The sequence below is a fragment of the Nicotiana tabacum genome, chromosome 10, assembly GCF_000715075.1.
Source record: "Nicotiana tabacum cultivar K326 chromosome 10, ASM71507v2, whole genome shotgun sequence".
NCBI lineage: Eukaryota > Viridiplantae > Streptophyta > Magnoliopsida > Solanales > Solanaceae > Nicotiana > Nicotiana tabacum.
In genome coordinates this window covers 28,547,949-28,560,932 of record NC_134089.1, presented here as the reverse complement: position 1 = coordinate 28,560,932, position 12,984 = coordinate 28,547,949, and the positions used below count along the sequence as shown (strand labels likewise).

At 36.1% G+C, this 12,984-nt stretch overlaps 1 protein-coding gene across 1 annotated transcript; it reads left to right on the top strand.

The window, feature by feature from the left end:
* Nucleotides 1-3,530: 3,530 nt before the first annotated feature.
* LOC107807345 (uncharacterized) lies at nt 3,531-8,054 on the top strand. The gene is made up of 7 exons (XM_016631702.2): nt 3,531-3,883; nt 4,557-4,733; nt 4,811-4,960; nt 5,553-5,654; nt 5,747-5,817; nt 5,915-5,982; nt 7,465-8,054. Exons 1-7 carry the CDS (start codon nt 3,668-3,670, stop codon nt 7,704-7,706), a joined length of 1,026 nt encoding a protein of 341 aa, XP_016487188.1. The 5' UTR covers nt 3,531-3,667; the 3' UTR covers nt 7,707-8,054.
* The last annotated feature ends 4,930 nt before the right edge of the window (nt 8,055-12,984 follow it).

Genomic DNA, 12,984 nt, shown 5'->3' with positions numbered 1-12,984 from the left:
TTTTACCCGATTCCGAGATGTGGGCCCATGGAGGAGTTTTGGGCGTTTTTATAATTTCTTGCTTTAGCCTTGAATTCATTAGCTAGATTAGTTTCTTGTAGCTATATTTACGTTATGTAATTGATTTGGCTAGATTTGGGCCATCTGGAGCCGAATATTCGTGGAAAGAGCATTGTTACGGATTGATTTGAGCTTGGTTCGAGGTAAGTGGCTTGTCTAACCTTGTGTGGGGAAACTCCCCTTACGATTTGGTACTGTTTTTGATGTATGAGCGTCGTGTACGTGACGAGTGCCTACACGGGCTATTTGTTGCAAAACTCCATTTTTATTAAGTAAAATATTTGTTTTCCTTTAATTGAGCTACACTAGCATATGTAATTATCCTGTTTAGTCTAGAACATCATGTCTATGTGTCTTAATTGCTTACCTGAACCATGTGCATGGTTAGTGAATTTCCTGATTTTTCATTGACTTGTACTTAGTCTAAACTGTAGGTTTTCTTACTGTAATTGTTATTTCTGTTGTTTGAGTTGCATATTTACTTTGGGAGTACAGAACGGTATTCCGATAGATCCCCTTGCATATTTACTTAGGACTACGGAACGGTATTCCGGGAGATGCCTCAGCACTGCATATTTACTTTGGGACTACGGAATGGTATTCCGGGAGATCCCCCTGCGCATTACATTTGGGACTACGGGACGGTATCCTGGGAGATCCCCTGTTGTTATCTCTGTATTCTGATATGTTGTTCTTCTATGCTTACATTCTTGTTAAATTTCAGTATTTATTTTTACTACGATAGTTCATTCTGTTATATTTTATTATAAATATACCAGTAGGGCCCTGACCTGGCCTCGTCACTACTCGACCGAGGTTAGGCTTGACACTTATTGGATACAATTGTAGTGTACTCATGCCCTTCCTTGCACATGTTTTCCGTGTGCAGATCCAGGTACCACTTATCAACGACATTATCAATAAGGCGAGCCAGCAGTAGAGACTTCAGCTCGAATCAGTCTCGAAGCAGTAGAGACTTCAGCTCGAATCAGTTTATTTTTGTAAGAGTGAGTAGTAGTGATTGTTGGTGTAATTTTTTCAGGGGGTTTGGGAGAAATTTGATGTGGATTTCCTGAATGTTGTTGCAGTGAGATGTTGCTCATTCTCTCTCTAGAATATTTCTATTTTTTTTAATAAACTTGTTCATTTATCATGGTTAAATAAAATCTAAAAGAATCAAATAGTAGTTTAATAGTTTAAATATAAAAGCAACAGTTCATGAAAATGAAACGAAATACAATAAATTACTTAAATATTAACCATAATCCGCAAAATTGATCATTAAGTCATAAATAACTACACTATATTGTTCTGTTATTCTTATTAAACGTAAAAAATTTAAATTTAACGTTTTGAGTATGGCTATTAGGGGATCTTTACAGAAATTGCCGGCCATTTCAATTGTTTAATTTTAATAACTGGTATACATAGATTATATGCTGATATATATATATATATATAAGTAATTGAGTGAGTTGCAATTTAGGTTAATTTTGCATTTTTTTAGGGTAAATAGCTGCGCTAAAAGATCATATTGTTAGATTTGATAATTAAAGTGAAGATTTGAGAAACATTTGGAGTAAATCCCAACATTGAGTCGGTTAAAGAGAGCAAATATCATAAAGAGAATTAGAAAGTGTAAAACTAACCATTTGAGGTGTCATTACAAACCACTAAGGAACATATATTAACCGAGGTCTCGAGTTCAAGCTCAAGAAAATAAAAAATAAAATCTTTAGTAGGGACGCGAGAGCGGTTTTTACTTTTATGAGCTTTATATGACGTGTATCTAGACTATTTAAACTAATGAGTATGAGATACCAGATAATTATATATTTCTTTTTAAAAAGAATGATGCTCCATTTAAATTTACAACAATAATCAACATATAATTTTTTAAGAAGAAATCAAAATAGTTATCCGTATAATCGCTTAAACTAAAAATAATTATTAAATATATAATATATATAATTTATTTATAATATATCTACGGGGTAAAAAAATAATAGTGGATCCGACTGACCACTCGGGTAAAGATCTCAAATTTTAACTTGGCATGGACCGGTGCTAAGCCCATAAATAAGCTCAGCAGCTCCCTTGGGCTCTCAGGTTGGCCCTTCTTGTCTTCTTTGGACTCTACCACCTTTGTGTTCGGTAAAATAGCACGGTCTATCTAATTTTTGGACGGAACATTCAAAAATAGCCAACATTTACCAATTCAATAAAAAATAGTCATTATTTTGCTGTAACAGAGACCGATCCAGTATAATATACTGGAGTTCGGTGCACCTGTGTATGAACTTCCAGCATATTATGCTGGACCGGTATATTTTGCTGGCTCCAGTATAATATACTAGAGACTGGAGCACCGTTGCTCCAAACTTCAGTATATTATGCTGGACCGGTATATTATACTGGAACTCTAGTATATTATGCTGGAGTATTTTTCTGGATTTTGAACAGTTCGTTCAGATTTATTTTTACATGAAAAGTGGCTAAATTTCGATTACTTTTGAAAGTGTGGCTATTTTTGAATGACCACTTGTAAATTTGACTATTTTTGAATTTCTCCCTTCTGTTCTGGATGTTTATACTGTACAATGGGAAGTACTTGAGCAAAATGGCACATTAGGCTGGCCCAGAAAGGCTTGAAATTCAAATGGGGCAAGTGCACAGATAGCCATTTTTAGGGATGTCATTTAGAACTTAGTCAATACTTAATTTTTTCCCTAAAATTTTAAGTTAAAAATCTTAACTTTATAACAATTCAGGATATTTTTATTCTGAAAATTTAAAAAATTGAAATTCAGGAAGTATTGGCTAATTCTTAAATATCACAACTTGGTGGGTGAAATTTAAAAATAGCCAGATCTAAAAGCGGTAACTAAAAAATAGCCACAATTTCAATAATAATCGAAATTTAGCCCCTTTTTATGTAAAGATAAATCTGAACGAAAACACTGTTCAAAATTCGGAAAATATTCCGACATAATATACTGAAAGTTCATACATAGATGCTCCAATCTCTAGTATATTATGCTGGAACTTTTCGTATGTTGAAGTTCCAGCATAATATGTTGGAAGTTCATACATGGGTGCACCAATCTCCAATATATTATGCTGGAACTTTTCACGTTGCAGCAAAAGAGTGATTATTTTTCAATGACTTTGCGAACGTTGATTATTTTTTAATTACCAGTCCGAAAACTGGCTAGTCCGTGCTATTTTCACCTACCTGGTGTCATTTCTACAATTATTCACCCCCCCTCTCCCTCCATGCTCTATTTTATTTACAAAGTTCCAATTTCCAATGGGCCTAGTTTAAGCAGCCGTCTTTAAAGTCCATCAGAAAGAAAAGCCCAAGCTAAGCAGACGCAGTAAACAGAAGAGAGCATAGAGAGATCAAGAAAAGAATATTCCCATAAAAGAAATAGGAAAAGTATTACTCCACAAAAACAACAAAGTTTCTCATAAAACAAAGACTAGCACTTTCAAACCAGTCTTCTTCCTTAGGGTTTTCCCTAGGGTTTAACCAAATATCAGATGATTCAAGAAAAAAATTGAAACTTTAACATAAAGAATCAATCTTTTTGCTATTAGATCAAGAATGGAAGCCAGAGTAGGAGTTGAGGGTGGTGCAAGAAAGTTTTTACAACAACCCCAAAAGTCACAACAACATCACCATTATCACACACAACAACAACAGCAGCCACAGCCTCAACCTCAGATTGGTACTGTGCCTCAGCTTCTTGCTGGTGGCATTGCTGGTGCTTTCAGCAAAACCTGTACTGCTCCCCTCGCCCGCCTCACCATTCTTTTTCAGGTAATTTTTCTTTTTCCAAAGACACCCGATTTCTTTGATATGTATTTTCCTTTCTGTTTCGTCTAAGTTGTCAACTAGGGCTATATGAGTCTTCTATATTTTGAATTCGGGTCCATTTCATCCTTAGTTTAAGATTTTAAAAGGCAAAAAAAATTAGGGTACATGTAAAATGGAGTAAGCAGAATGAATCAAAGGAGGAAAGACTTTATTGGCTGATTTGGACAGAGGGATAAATAATTGGTGATATATGGGGTAGAAAAGGTCAAACTATTCCATTTCTTAGGAAATGGAAATTGGACCTATATAGGTTTGAATTGAATGGCTTGATATTGGTAGTATAATTTGGTTAATGTGTGAGTTGAAATATAGTTTTGTGAGGGATGAGAAAATCTACGTGTGCATTTAACTAATTTTATTTAGTTGAATGCTTCTGTTTTCTGATATTTTCTTAAATATGTGCTCTGCAATATCTAAAATTCTTGTTTGCAGTTGCTTGTTTTGGTTCGTTTCGGGACTTATTGTTGGCTTGAACTGCTTAAGATTAACTAAAATAAAGTAATAGTAAAACTTTAGAGCTTTGATTTATTGGAAAAACAAATTACATCGATGTTTCAACAGTTCTTGTGTTTTGATATCCCTTTCAATTCATTGTTTGAATGTTTTCAATTCTTAGGTTCAAGGTATGCATTCAGATATAGCAGTATTAAGCAAGCCCAGTATATGTCGTGAGGCATTGCGAATAGTCAACGAAGAAGGATTCAGGGCTTTTTGGAAGGGGAACTTGGTTACTATTGCTCACAGGCTACCGTATTCCTCAGTCAATTTCTACTCTTATGAACGCTACAAGAGTGTGAGTATATAACTGTGCCTATATAAAGTTCGGCAGGAAATATTTGCCATCTCTTCTGAAATTATTATGTTTGGCAGCTATTGAAAACAATTCCTGGCCTGGATGGTAAAGGAGGAAATGCAGGTGCCGATATTTTTGTGCACTTTGTTGGTGGTGGATTGGCTGGAATAACAGCAGCTGCTGCCACCTACCCGTTGGATCTTGTCAGGACAAGATTAGCTGCACAGGTATAACTATGTAGCAGTGCTTTCTAGGTCTTGTCGATCCATTGAACAGTAGAGCAGGGTATACTAGTTTTATCCTCTCTAATCATATCTTGGTTTCTTGTATTGTTTGATTAGTGGAGCATCATGTTGTTGTCGTCTTTAGATTACAATTTAGATGGTTTAGGGACAATATCGATTCAAATGTCATGCTTTGTACTTGTCTTTAGTAGCGTAGCCAGGGCTTTTACTAAAAGGTGTCAAGATATTAAAATAAAATAAACACGAAGAAAGTAAGGGAATTCAACATATAGTATATATACATAAAATAAATTTTTGACCTAGCTAAACTGTATAATTTTCCAGCAAAGGGGTGTAATTGACACCCTTTAGCATAAGGTGGCTCCGCCATTGCTTGTCTCTATGTGTGTGGGCAACATAAAAAACGAGTAGCTTCCACTCTAATTGACTAGATTGTGGCTTTTTATTTATTCAATAGTCTCAAAGAGAAGCATTATATATATATATATATATATATATATATATATATATGGTACGGTAGTTTCCTAGATTGTGGTGAAATATGTATTCAGCCTTCCATTTAACTGGTTTGCAGAGGAATGCGGCATACTATCAGGGCATCTGGCACGCTCTTCGTACCATTTGCAGAGATGAAGGCGTTTTTGGGTTGTACAAAGGGCTTGGTGCTACATTACTGGTCTCTGCTTTTCTCTTCTACCTTTCATCTATATTGATCGAACCCTGGCTTCAAAATATTTACGATGCTAATTAGGTGTTTGCTTGTTGCAGGGTGTTGGACCTAGCATAGCAATAAGCTTTTCCGTCTATGAGGCTTTGAGATCTCACTGGCAGACTCAAAGGTAAGTACCACAATGTTTTGATAGCCTACCCTATTGGTAGTCATTCTGTCATTCTTGACTAAACGTATCTTGTCATTGATTTTCTGTTTCCTCTCAGGCCCGATGATCCTACTGTTGCAGTCAGCCTTGCTTGTGGAAGTCTTTCAGGAATTGCATCTTCCACTGGTGAGTACTTTGTATCAATAACTTTAGCTTATTTAGTGCAATCATTTTTTGGGGATTCTAGCTACGTTCCATTTTTCGGCTGAAAACCATGTGGATATTTGTGACCATTTAGTGAAGACCTCTAGTATAGCTGTCCATCTTGCCTCTGCTTGGATTTAGCGGGTTCGAGGCCAACAACAACAACAACAACAAAAAACCCTGTGTAATCCCACAAGTGGGTCTGGGGAGAGTAGTGTCTACGCAGACCTTACCCCTACCTTTAAGAAGGCAGATAGGCTGTTTCCGGTGCGAGGCTACAACAACAACAACAACAACTCAGTGTAATCCCACTAGTGGGGTCTGGGGAGGGTAGTGTGTACGCAGACCTTACCCCTACCCCGAAGGAGTAGAGAGGCTGTTTCCGAAAGACCTTCGGCTCAAAAAAACAAAAAGACAAAAGGACAAAAAGGAGACAATATTAGTATCACAACAGCAATCATAGAAAAAATAGAAACACCATAAAATTCAGAAGAAAGATGCAAAGCTAAAATAGACAATATAAGTTGAAAAAGAAAGGTTCTCTAAATTACTCAATGAAGATGCATGAAAAATAAGAACAACATGAAATCAGGAGGAATGATACCAAGCAAAATCAAAATAGTATCCTTACCAAACTAGTCCCCCAAAGTTATGACATAAGACAATACTCAGCTACCTCCTAGCCTACAACCTTAATACTCGATCTCCACATATTCCTATCAAGTGTCATGTCCTCGGAAATCTGAAGCATCGCCATATCCTGCCTAATCACCTCCCCCCAATACTTCTTAGGCCGCCCTCTACCTCTTCTCGAGCCCTCCACAACCAGCCGCTCACACCTCCTTACCGGAGCATCTGGGCTTCTCCTCTGAACGTGCCCGAACCACCTGAGCCTTGCTTCCCGCATCTTGTCATCAATGGGAGCCACGCACACCTTCTCTCGAATATCATCATTCCTAATCTTATCCATCCTACTATGCCCGCACATCCACCTCAACATCCTCATTTCTACTACCTTCATCTTCTGGATGTGATTTCTTAACCGGCCAACGCTCAGCCCCATACATCATGGCCGGCCTAACCACCGCTTTATAGAACTTACCTTTGAGTGTCAGTGACACTCTTTTGTCACACAATATTCCAGATGCTAACCTCCACTTCATCCATCCTACCCCGATACGGTGCGTAACATCCTCGTCGATCTCCCCTCCCCCCTGGATAACCGACTCAAGGTACTTGAAGCAGTCTCTACTTTGGATGACCTGTGATTCAAGCCTCACATCCACGCCCACTTCCCTCTGCTCAGCGCTGAACTTACACTCCAGGTATTCCGGTGCGAGGCTAATGCTTAATATGAATTGTTGGAGGAATGTGGGGAACGACTTGGTTATAAGTGAAACTACTTAGGATACTTGAATGAAATTGCAGTTCTTAATCGCTCTTTCGTAACTTGTTAATGTGCAGCAACTTTCCCTTTGGATCTTGTGAGGCGAAGAAAGCAGTTGGAAGGAGCAGGAGGACGTGCACGTGTGTACAACACTGGCATAATGGGGATATTTAAGCACATAATCAAAACTGAAGGCTTACGTGGTTTGTACAGAGGGATAATGCCCGAGTACTACAAAGTAGTTCCCAGTGTGGGAATTGTGTTCATGACGTACGAGACACTGAAGAAGCTTCTATCTCAAGGACCGTTTGATTCTTGACGTTTTTCAGTTCTGCACTCTTCCAGTTTTCTGATAAAAAAAAGCCACACAAGGTTCAGTTTTGTTTGAGTTACTAGTTAGGAAGAATTGATAAGGTAATTAGTATTAATATTAATTAAAAGAGAAAACATTCACACGGTAGCAAATTTTGTGGTTGCTGCTGTTAGACTTGCCTTTTGTTGTATAGCCATTGAAAATCACCAAGTGTCCCACATACATTGTATCTCTAGATATTTAGGATGGTTAATTCGTAGGATTTTACCTTTTCTTTGTCATCTTAGATGATTGTATCACCCATACAGTTTTGTTTGTGGGAACCTTTTTTTATTTTCATTTTTTTCCTCTCCATTTTATCTAGTGCTTCCTTTTGGCAAACCTCTGAATCCCTTTAAGGTAGCGTTAAGGACAGTGGTGTATGTCACGGTATTGCTTGGCAATTGTAATATGAGAGGACTCAAAGTTGGTTCTTTTATTCACTTGGTTGCTTGTTGCACGTCGCCATTTGTTTATTAAATTGTCGAAAAAATATCACCAACAATTTCTTTTGTGATATACCTGTTCTCAATTTACATTTTAAAAACTTTCCAATTATATCTGTGTTTTTAGAAGCATTTACACCTGTTGCTGTGAGAATATAGATGCATCTTTCTTTTTTTGGCTGAAGAAGAGACACACACACAGCCGTTACAAAAAAGATTTATTTGGTAGTGTTTTTCGTATTAGTTATACATCATATTCAGTACTATTCTTATACATAACCATGATACTAGCAATACCATGATTTTTAATACATGGATAAGCATGCATAAAGATAGAATTGCCCTTTCAAAACATTAATACATCAAATCCAACGACCGATAAAAAATAATATCAGCATAACTAATCTTAGTATTACTAATATTCAGTACTATTCTTATGCACCCTACTAAATGGCTCTTACTACAACCATATTTAGATAAAGTAACAGCCATATGTTCTCTGAATATGTGTTGCACAAATAGCCCTCCAAAATTATGAAACAATGACTTTCATTTAGAACAGATGTGCGAGTATTTATTATTTTAGTCCATTGTGTATAGAACATACTAAGGTTATTCCAAATTTGTAATAGAAATCAACCATTGCTTCATCTGCCAATATTGAATTGACCCAAGTGCATTTAAGCAACGTTTAGGGTGTTGGAGTTTAGGTGGAATAAACCATAAGATATTCTCAGAGAATAAAGAATCTTCGTATTCAATCGAGTCTATCATATGTGACATTGGGCAAGTTGCATCAACAGCCAATTAGAAGAGATGGCACGCTATAATCCCAAACGAAAACTAATGCTGCTCGGTGGGCCGGGCCTGAACCGGACCGGACCGGGCCCGCGGTCCTAACGGGCCTGGTGGGCCTGGTGGGCCGGTCCTGGGTGGGCCGGTCTTGGTGGGCCTCTGAGCCCGTCACGGGCTGGTCTCCATGGTTGAGCCCACGAGCCCGGGACCGTTTGGCCCGGGACCGGCAGGCGGGCCTGGGCCGGTCCTGGCGGGCCTGGCGGGCCCAACGGCTATTTTAAAAAAAAAAAAAAAAAAAAAAAAATCAAACGGCCATATTTAAAATCTAGCCGTTTGGGCTGAAAATATGACCGTTTTTTAAGTTAAAAAAATGGCCATTTGGCCCCCAAACTTTATTTTAACCCCAAACTTTATATAATTACACTTTTCCCCATTTCTCAACTATAAATACCCCCTCATTCTTTCATTTTTATTCACCAATTCATCAATATCTCTCAATATCTCTCAATCTCTCTCAATCTCTCTACTACAATTACTTAATTTATTGTTGAAATTTCGTGAAAAATTGTGAAGTTGTTGAATTGAAGTTTTCAAGTGTTCAACGATTTTCAATTTTCAAGAAGTTGTTCGGCAATCCGGTAAACTCGTTTCAACTCTTACGTTTTTATAATATATTTTTGTGTGGTTTAGTTTGCATAATTATAATTAATATGGCATTTACTTTGAAAAAAATGTTTGGTAAAGGAAAAGATAAAACCGGTGAAAGTAGTGGCCAACCAACTACCCTTCCCCCGGCTCCCCGACCTAGAAAAGATAAGCAAGTTGAAAGTAGTCGCCAACCTAGACGTCCTCCTCCTTCCGTAATTCTTGATAGTGATCACCCTTGTTTTCAATTTACCGATAGTGAATTTTATCATAATGTTGCACCAGGTGATAGATTAGATGATGAAATTATGAATGCTCTTTATCCTAATGAAACCATCTTAGAAAATAATGAGGAAAATGAGGATGATGATGAAACTCAAGCACCGGATTTAGATGATACACCTACTAGTCCTCTTAATAACCCAAGTGATGCACCGGTCGACCCACCTGTAGAAACTCCTACTTTTAATAGAGAACCTGCTAAACGCTTAGAAACATCATTAGTTTGGAATTTTTTTACTCAAGTAAGAGAAAAAAATAAGGCTAAGTGTAAAACTTGTGGGAAATTAATGTCGCATAAATATGTAGGAGACCGTAGCGGCACAGGTAGTTTGACTAGGCACATAAAAACACACCCTAGAGATAAGGCTAGATTTTTTCAAATGAAAGCGCATCTAGAGGGGACAAGTGTAGATTCTGCGATTAACCCTAGTACAGGTTCAAATCTAGTTCAACCAGGAATTAACACTGTCACTGGAGGTATTTTATATTACGATCCAAATAGAGATCGTGAAGAATTAGCAAAGATGATTACTGTTATGTGCTTACCTTATACTTTTGCTTCTAATCCTAATTGGGTTCATTATATTAGAAGAGTGTTTAATCCTACTTATAAAGGTTGGCCTCGCGCAACAGTTAAGAGTGATATTTATAAATTCAAACATGAATATGAACAATATTTGCGTTATTTATTTACTCATATACCTAATCGGATTTCTATTACTACTGATATTGGTAGAAGTGGTAATGATTGTGATTACCTAACTGTTACAAGTCATTGGATAGATGAAGAATGGATAATGCAAAAACGCATAATTGCATATAGAATAATTAATTCGCGTCACACAGGTAAATTTATAGCTAACACTGTTGCAGATATTTGTAGATATTTTTGCTTTAGCGATAAAATAATGGCAATTTCAATGGATAATGCTTCTAGTAACACCAGTGCTATAGGCATGCTTACAACAACACTAAATCCTGCATTTACTAATATTTTCCATGTTAGATGTATTTGTCATATTTATCATTTAATTGTCGGTGATGGTATGCGAATATTAAACATAGAAATTGAAAAGGTTAGAATGGCTCTTAATTGGCTTTTTTATTCAAACCGTAGAAGTAGACTTAGAGAGTATTTTAAAAAATGTGATGAATATGGCCTTAGAGAAAGAAAGGTTCCTAAACCTTGCCCGACTAGATGGAATTGTATGTACGAAAGTTTAGTAGTAGCATATGAATATAGAAACCCAATTAATGCAACGTTTAATTCTCGGGTAGGTGGTGAAGATGATGATGAAATGCTTACCACTCAAGATTGGACTAATGTTAAAATTCTTTTAGATTTTTTAGAACATTTTCAAATTGCAACAAATGCATTTTCTGGGCAATATTATCCTACTATTTCAAACTGTTTAGTTTATATTGCAGCACTATCTGATTTGTTTGTTGAATTTAGTGAGGGTGGGGATATTTATGAACTTGCTATAAATGAAATGAAACAAAAGTTTAAAAAATATTTTTTTCCTATCCCTCCTATTTATGGTCTTGCTGCAATGCTAAATCCTACAATGAAATTGGGAGGTCCTCATTTTTGGTATTCAAATATTTATAAGGCTTTAGATCTTTCAAATGAGGAAATTGCGACACTTGCAGATGCAAAAGCTTCAATTAAGATTAACGCTCAAACAGTTTATAATGCTTATCAACTTGCCTTAGAGCATGCTAGGCCAACTATTCCAACCCCTACTTCGTCTAGCTCACAATCCTCTAAAAGAGTTGCGGGCTTAAAAGCTCTTAAATCTTGGACGGAGTTCAGGGGTCTCAAGGTGAAAATTATGATGAAACTTCACATCTAAATGAGCTTCAAGTTTATTTGTCTCAGGGACTTGAAAAGGAGAATCCAGACGGCTCTTTTGATCTTTTGGAATGGTGGAAGGCAAGGGAAAAACATTTTCCTGTTCTTGCAAGGATGGCTCGGGATATTTTATCAATTCAAGCTTCAACTGTTGCATCAGAGAGCGCTTTCAGTCAAGCAAGACTGCAAATAGGTGATCATAGAGCGTCTATGAGGGATAGCTTGGAAAAATCAGTATTGTTTAGAGATTGGATCCGCTCGGAAAGAAGAAACTTTGGAATTGCAGAAGCACAACCGGCGATAGATGAAGCTTATGAAGAAATGATAGCGGAACTTACGGAGGATTCGGCTTCGCCCGGAAGTGGTGATGAACAAGCTTCTTTTCCACCACCACCAACGCAACCTCCTCCGAACCTTGAAGGATTTATGAGATTTGTTAGAGATAATACATAGAATAATATGTAACTTGTATTTTGGCACATCTTCCTTAGTTTTTTCCTTCTAATGGTGGTATTAGTACCTTGTTGTGCTCATTCCATTGGGGGAAGGATGACTAAGAAAGATATGTCATTTTTTGGTAATAAAATTTATTGCTTCTACCCATGAGCTTCTTTTCGCAATATTTCTTTGTCTATACTTAGAATTATTTATATGCTACAATATATACATAATATACAATATATATACTACAAGAAAATATATTTATAAGATACAATATATACATAAGATACAATATATATACTACAAGAAAATATATAAGAGAATATATATACATAAGATACAATATAATATACTACAAGAAAATATATTATGCTACAATATATACATAATATACAATATATATACTACAAGAAAATATATAAGAGAATATATATACATAAGATACAATATAATATACTACAAGAAAATATATTATGCTACAATATATACATAATATACAATATATATACTACAAGAAAATATATTTATAAGCTACAATATATACATAAGATACAATATATATACTACAAGAAAATATATAAGAGAATATATATACATAAGATACAATATAATATACTACAAGCAAATATATAAGAGAATATATATACATAAGATACAATATAATATACTACAAGCAAATATATTATGCTACAATATATACATAATATACAATATATATACTACAAGAAAATATATTTATAAGCTACAATATATACATAATATACAATATATATACTACAAG

Coding starts and splice junctions, on each gene's coding strand:
- LOC107807345 (XM_016631702.2), top strand. CDS start 3,668: ATGGAAGCCAGAGTAGGAGTTGAGGGTGGTGCAAGAAAGTTTTTACAA. Junction 3,884..4,556: donor GCCTCACCATTCTTTTTCAG/GTAATTTTTCTT, acceptor TTCAATTCTTAG/GTTCAAGGTATGCATTCAGA. Junction 5,983..7,464: donor AGGAATTGCATCTTCCACTG/GTGAGTACTTTG, acceptor GTTAATGTGCAG/CAACTTTCCCTTTGGATCTT.